General features: G+C 52.1%; 1 protein-coding gene across 1 annotated transcript in view; it reads left to right on the forward strand.

Annotated features, from left to right (window-relative positions):
• FIBCD1 (fibrinogen C domain containing 1) overlaps positions 1–7392 on the forward strand; it is a 51617-nt gene that overhangs the window by 40552 nt on the left and 3673 nt on the right. The window contains exon 5 of the mRNA XM_006892447.1: positions 1857–1953. Within this exon, the coding sequence (XP_006892509.1) occupies positions 1857–1953 (97 nt within the window). The remainder of the gene's footprint in view (positions 1–1856; positions 1954–7392) is intronic.

Here is a 7392-nt window from a genome sequence, read left to right on the forward strand (position 1 = left end):
GGGTGAGTGGATGGATGGATGGGGAAGTAAGTGGATGGATGGGTAGGTGAGTGGATGGACGGATAGATGCATGAATGGAAATGGATGGAAACATATTTGAATGGGTGGGTGAGTGGATGGATGGATGGAGGGATGGATGGATGGATGGATGGGTGGATGGATGGATGGATGGATAAACTTCGACAGGCCCCTCAGGAAAGCTCAGGGATGAGATGTGCAGGGCCTCCTGGGTCAGGGAACACCTACCTGCGTTGTCAGGTCAAGAGCCATTGCAGTTTTTATTCTTCCATCTTGTAGGAAGAACCGAGAATGGCCTGGGTGAGGGCCTGCTATGCCCAGTGTGCTTCCTCTCGGAGGGTTGTTACAGCCCACAACGGAGGTGCTGTTTGGACCTCCCCTTTACAGATGAGGAAATGGGCCCCTAACCACCACACTATCTCCATCATGGGCCCCCTCCTAGAGCAGGGGAGCTCCGTGACCTGACCTGTTTCAGGAAAGACAGAGACCCTGTGGCCTTGCCTGCCCGTTCAGTTCCCTTTCTCCTCCTCCGGGGTGAGCAGACCCTTGGCTGCCTGAAGGCTTCTCCAGACAGCGCCTGAGCTCTGCCAAGATTAGGCCTGCCAAAGGGGTGTGTGCTCAGGGTCCCCAATCTGTGGCCATCAATACCGAGCTCCACCACACCGCAGATCTCTCCCTGCCCAGTCCAATTTCCTCCTGCACTCAGCCAGTCCCTTCTGAGGTCTTTCAAATTCCAAGCCTGGGCTTCCTTGGAGGTAGTAGAGCAAGAAAAAAGAGGTGTCATCTCCCTCCAGCTCCTTGACGTCAAAGCTGCCCAGATGCTGTGACTGACATGTCCCGGTGGACACCAAGCATCCGGCAAATGCTCACCTCGCAGCTGCCCGCCCCGTCAGACCAGCACCCGGGCGGTTCCAAGCGACTGAAACCCGGCTGCTTAGTAATGAAACTGGCAGCTCGCGGCCGCCGCAGCCAAACCTACAGCCCATCAGACACGGGCACAGATGGAGGCCGGAGCGCGCCATGGGCTGCTGCTGTCTCGGCAAATGAGCAAGGAAAAGGGCTTGTTAAACAGAGAGGGTTTGGGCAGGAGGGAGCTGGAGGCGCGGGAACAGGACTGTCAGCGGATCTTGTAAATACTCGAGGCAGCTCTAGCTTGGACCATCGCGGTACTTATTTCAAAGCAATTTAACCGATGGGATTCCCGACTCCCAAATCAAGAATGTTATTAACATGAAGAACAGAGGCAGCTTGGAGGCTCATTGGCACCCGAGTCACACCCCAGCCCGGCCACGGCCGCCACGTCTTCCCCGGGAGGCCGCTGGGCTCTTGATTCCTAAGCTCCAGGACCCCCGCAGCCCCCTCCACTGCCATCCTTCTGCAGAGAATTTGTTTTCAATCAGAATGGGGGGGAGGCTCTATGATGCTGGTGAATGTGTTGCGACATGGAGCTCAAGAAGCCAAGCCTGAGGGGTGCTTTTGGTTTCTAAAACCTCCGGAGAATGAGGGGTTCAGTTTTTTATGTGAATGAGGTCTCACCCCACTCTCCACTTATTTCGTCAGTGGAGAAACTGAGGCCTGGAGCAGGGGTGGGAGCTGTCCAGAGCCCCACAGCCCAGCAGAGAGTTGGAGTGGACACCACGTCTCCATTCCACCCACAGTGACATCTTCCTGGAACCTGGGGGGTCTCTGCTCTGTCCCAGGTCTCCATGACACCCAGCCTCACACCTGCTAGGCAAGGTGGGGCGCAGGTGGAGGAAGAGGATGGGGCCAGGTGAACGCTGGGGGCCCTAGAATGGTCAGTTTAACTCCTTTCTTCCTCCATCCCCCGCACCCCGCAGGTGTTTCAGCGGCGGGAGGATGGCTCCGTGAACTTCTTCCGAGGCTGGGAGGCTTACCGCGACGGCTTCGGCAAGCTCACTGGCGAGCACTGGCTGGGTGAGGCCTCTGACCACCTGCTCTCTCTGCAGCCCAGCGGGGGGTGTGTGTGGGTCTAGCCATTGGGGAGCACTATTCTGTCCAGCTGAAACCCCCTCCTCAGAGTTGTACCTGTGGGGTTTCCTGGCCCCACCAGACCTAAGTCAGCTCAGGTGATTCTCTTGTAAAGGTGAAAAATACATGCTATGAACGAGGTCAATTCTCATTGATGCAAGAGGTAATGTGACTGGTGTCGAATGTGCTCAGGGGAGACGTTTGCTTATAAACATGAGCGAGGAAGAAAGGGTGTGTGTGGGGTGTGCGTGCATGCGTGTGTGTGCGTGTGTGTGTGTGTGTGTGTGTGTGTACGTGTACATGCCTGTATCTCCTAATGTGCTCAGTGGAGATGGGAGCAGAGGAAAAGAAGCCGAGAGAGGGGCACACACCCTCTAACCTGGGCTGGAGATGTTGGAGTTGAAAGCTAGGTGGCAAGGGCACCCTGGGACATGCCACTACCTTGAATCGAGCAGGCTATGGATGTGTGCAGGCCACTCCCCCAGCACCAAGAGACCTCTGACAATCTCACTACCCTGTCCCCACAGCTTCTGCTGAGGACTTGAACTTGAGAGAGTATACCGTGACCAGTGGTCGCCCCAGGGACCCCCCAGGACGGAGCTCCCAGCAGAGTGGCTGGGTCCTTACTCTCCCCACCTTCCTGCTTGCACGATGTCCTCACAGCTACCCCCCAGTCTGTACCTGGCACCGAGCAAGGACCCCACAGTGAAATTAGTGTTACTGTTATTTATATTTAAATTAGCTCAGTAACTGAAATACCTCATTTCATCTCATCTTAAACAAGTCCCTCCCCCTAGAATTGCAAGTCCGGGGTGCTGGGTGTGTGTTTGGGCTGGGGGGATTGTAGCTAGGAGGAGGTGGGTCTTTCTGGAGCTCGAATTCACACGCCGTATGGTCCGTCGTTTCAGAGTAAACAACTCAGAGGTTTCTTGTACATTCTTGAGGCTGTGCAGCCGCCACCAATTGCAGAATGTTTTCTTCACACCCAGGAGAACCCCCAGGCTCATTAGCAGTGGCTTCCCATTTGTAATAGACGTTAATATAACACGTGGGCCTTGGAATGAGTCGTCTGCCAGAGCATCATCCGAACGGCCTCTGTGCTCCCGGGGCCTCCCGCCTCACTACTGGGTGTGCCCCCATTGTCTGCAGGAAGCTCCCCGAGGAGGAGGCGACAGGCAGGGACCAGTGTGGTACCAGGACACACCAGCTGGAAGGGCTAAGAGAGTGGTCTGGGCACCATGTGGGGCTCTGGCAGGTCCCAGTGTGGGGGATCTAACAGGCACCCCTGGGAGAGAGTGGTGGGTGAGTCCCCACACCTCTCCTTCGAGCACAGAGGCTCCTGGTAGTGATTTCTGCTGTCATTTGTGGCCTGGGTTCTTGAGGGCAGGACCCATCTGCCCTGACCTCCACTGTTTCCCTGGAGGTGACTGTCCATCAGAGGTGCCAGGCACACAAATGTGGCCTCAGTGACTGCTGTCCACACTCGCTATGCCACTGTTCCAGGCTAGCTTTGTGCTCCGTGAACCTCAGACTCTCCCTGGGAAGGGGCAGTGTCAGTTATTCTCCCCTTTCACAGATGAGGAGACTGAGGCTCAGAAAGGAGTGGCCAAACCTGTGTATATTGGTGTCTGTGGGGGGGAATATGGATACACATGTGTGTGCGGGTGCACGTGCATGCACCATTGTGTGTCTCAAGTATGTGTGTAGGCGTGTATGTGTGTGCATGTCTGTATGGACTTACATATATGTAGACATGTGTGTAGGTGTGTGTGCCTAGTGTGGATGCATGTCTGTAGTCGTGGATATGTAGATTTGTCTGTATGTATATGCATGTGTGTGAATATATTATGGTAGATGTGTGCATATATGTATGTAGGTGTGTGCATACAGGTAAATGTATGTATATATAGCTTTTTGTGTGGAAGTACTTAGATGTGTGTGTATATATGCATGTGTGTGTATGTGTGTTTATGTATGTATAGATATATGTGTGTGTTAATGTATGTTGCTATATGATATCAAGTTGGAACCAAACCATAGCTGACCTTCTCAGAGGCAGTATCGCCTGGGAAGAGATAGCCCATCTTTCATCCCATGGAGCAGCGGATGCATTCAAACTGTGTGCTTTTGGGTTGGCTGCACAATTCCTTCCCCACTAGGCCACAGAGTTCCTATACGAATGTAACTTTGTATATATGTAGAAGGGTGTATGTGTGTATGCATGTGTCTTTTGCATGTAGCTGTGTGTATGGTAGCTTTGCATGCTTGTGCATGCATATCTGTGTAGGTGTGTTAGGTGTGTATCCATGTATATGCACATAGCTATGTATATGTGTCATTTGTGTGCATGTCCTTGTATGCATGTGTATAGATGGACAGATGCTTGCATGTGTGTAGGTAGGGACGTGTGTGTGTACATATACGCAGACATTTGTGCATATGTGTGTAGGTGTGTACAGATGTATATGCATCTGTGTGTATGTTTGTTGTTGTTGTTAGGTACTGTTGAGTCGAGCATGACTCATAGCAACCTTATCAAAAACAGCTGGCCTAGCCTGTGCCCACCTGAAAGGCTCTGAAACTCTTGAGTTCATAGTTGCAGTCACCATGCCAATCTATCAGGTCAACAGTCTTCCTCTTTCACGATCCCTCCAGTTTCCCAAGCATGATGCCCCTCTCGGATGAATAACCTCTGCTAGCAATATCCCTGACTATGTGAGATGAAGCTTTATCATCTTTGCCTCCAACGAGCACTCTGGCTGCACTTTGTCCAAGACCTACCTTTTTGTTCTTTTGGTAGTCCATGGCACCTTCAGTGTGTGTGTGTGTGTGTGTGTATGTGAGTGTGTATGTGTGTACAGGTGTGTGTGTGTGTGTGTGTGTGTGTGTGTGTGCTCACAAACGTGCACTCGCGTTGGGGTAGGAAGAGCCCAGGTGAGGGTCACATACAGGAGCCCAGCCAACCTCTTCCTCTGTAAACTGAAATGGGGTCCAGGGAGAGAGACTTCTCCCCAGGGGATCTTCTCCTCCCTGCTGTACCCAGGTGAGTGTGTGGGGACAGGGAGAAGGTGGACGAGTAGGCCCTGTCCCTGCATCGCCACCCACTCCCTTGGAGGAGTATTGGTGTCTCTGCGGATCCTTGGCATCTTAATTGAAATCTATCAGCAGCCACAGAAGGTGCGGGAGGAAGCATTTAAGCGGGGCCTTGATTAGCTCCTGGCAGACGCTGCCAGGAGGGGAGCCCTGACAAGAATGACAACTGGAGGCCCAGCCCGTCAACTTCCCTGCTCCATGGCCCGCCTTCTGCTCTCCACACTTCCCTGCCACCCTCCCTAGTGATCTGTTGTCTTTTCCTATTGTATTATCAGAGCTCTTTATATATTAAGGCTATGGATCCTTTGATATACATGATGTCTATATATTCTCATTCATTCAGCATTTTTTTGGTAAGATTATTCTTCCAGAAATTTTAAATTTCATATGGTCAGTTTGGCCAAGCTTTTTACCTCCTATCTTCTGAGTTTTAACCTTGTTTTCCCTTTACTGGTTTTATAAGACATATCTCCTGTAGTTCCATCTTACCATTTTTTAGTTTTCTGCTTTTAGGTCCAGCTCTTTAATCGTTGGGAAGGTCACTGGGGTGATGATGTGAAGAATAGCACAGTTCATTGTATTTTTCTTTTGGTTTAAATCTGCCCGCTCCCTCCTCATCTTTGTGATTTGAACTCTCAGGGGTCCAGGGGCAGCTATATGGGGGGAGTCACCCTGCAGATCAATAAGAACTGGAGAGATGTCTCATGGGGGAAAGGGTAGAGATGAAAGTGAGCCCAATTTAGAAGGGATGGGAGGCCCTGGCACCCCTATCCTGCTCCCCCTCCCCAAGGACACAGCATGACAGCCCCTCATGGAGACTAGAAGGTGCATCAGGAGTAGATCGCTGTTCAACCCAAAGAGACAGTGCTGCTGCTGGACCTTAGGCTCCGGTCACCAGGTAGTGATGAGAACAGTCTGCCAGCGTCCCCTTTGGGCTAGTCTCCCTCCTGCCTTATTCCTGGACATCATTTGCCCTTGTGTCCAAACAGAATAATGTTAGTGTAAGGACTAGAGTGTGCTTGATTCAGGCCATGGTCTTTTAAACTGCCTGCTGTGTTTCTTAGAGCTGGAGGATGACTAAGCATGACAGAAGAATTGAAGCCTTTGAGCTGTGGTATTGGAGAAGAGCACCGAACAGCCCCTGGACTGCCAGAAGAACAAACAGATGTGTCTTGGAGAGGGTGTAGCCAGAATGCCTCTTGAAGGCAAGGGTGGCGAAACTTTGGAAATGTTGCTAGGAGAGGCTATTCCCTGGAGAAAGACATAATGCTTGGAAAGGTGGAGGGAGGGTGAAGGAGAGGAAGACCCTCAACCAGGTGGACTGACACAGTGACTGCAGCAATGGGCTCAAGTGTGACGGAGGTTGTGAGTTTGCCATAGGACAGGGCAGGGTTCAGATCTGTTGTCCATAGGGTCACTATGAGTCATGCTCAACAACAACAACAGATGCAATAAGAGTGAGCAGTCTGGACTATTCTGGCCTGGGTTCAAAGTCCAGCTCTGCCACTTACGGGCTGTGTGACCAGGGCTGGGTACTAAACCTCCCTGTGCCTCAGTTTCAGCAACAATAAAAAAGAAGTAATAATAGCGCCTGCCTCACCGGATCCTAAAGACAGCAGCAGCAAGCCGCGGGATCACAGTGGTGATGGACCAGGCGCTGTTCTAAGCACAGTACAAGGATTCCTTAATTAAATTTGACTCATTTCAATTCACTTTGATTAATTAATCTGTGCGCAGCATTCAGCACAGTGCGGGGCCATCCTAAGTCCCGCTCAGGTGGTGGCTGTCTTTGTTATTGCCTCTTCGCTTGTTAAATCTGTGAAGGAGCACCCCTCTCCCACTGCCTGTCCCCCCTCTCGACCCCTTCAGCTCTGTGAGGACCACTTTAGAAGTGTGCAGCAAGTGGGTGACCTGAGAGAGCCCAGGAGAGAGACACTCGGCTGAGGCTCCAGCCATAGAGTGACAGGAGAGACGGGGAGACACAGGTTCGCACCCTCCCTGCGTGGCCTGGTGCTGGGTGGGGAGGCTGGCTCGGTGCAGTGCTGGGCACAACCGGTTGGTGGCACTGCTGGCACCGCTGTGTCCTGGGGACCTGGAGGCTTCTCCAAGAGGCTGGAGGGGCCCAGTGCACACTGCTTTCACACGTTGGTTGACCCAGGGGGTAGGGGTGCTTGTATCTCCAGAAATGCTGATGAAATGTCACTGGCTGCTAACTCATAAGGTGTTTAATTAAATGTTCTCTTAATCAAGGGGTAATCAGACGAGCAGGGAAGCACCTTGAGAGAGAGAGAG

Source organism: Elephantulus edwardii, unplaced genomic scaffold, assembly GCF_000299155.1.
Source record: "Elephantulus edwardii isolate Elephantulus edwardi_28Jun2011 unplaced genomic scaffold, EleEdw1.0 scaffold00116, whole genome shotgun sequence".
NCBI lineage: Eukaryota > Metazoa > Chordata > Mammalia > Macroscelidea > Macroscelididae > Elephantulus > Elephantulus edwardii.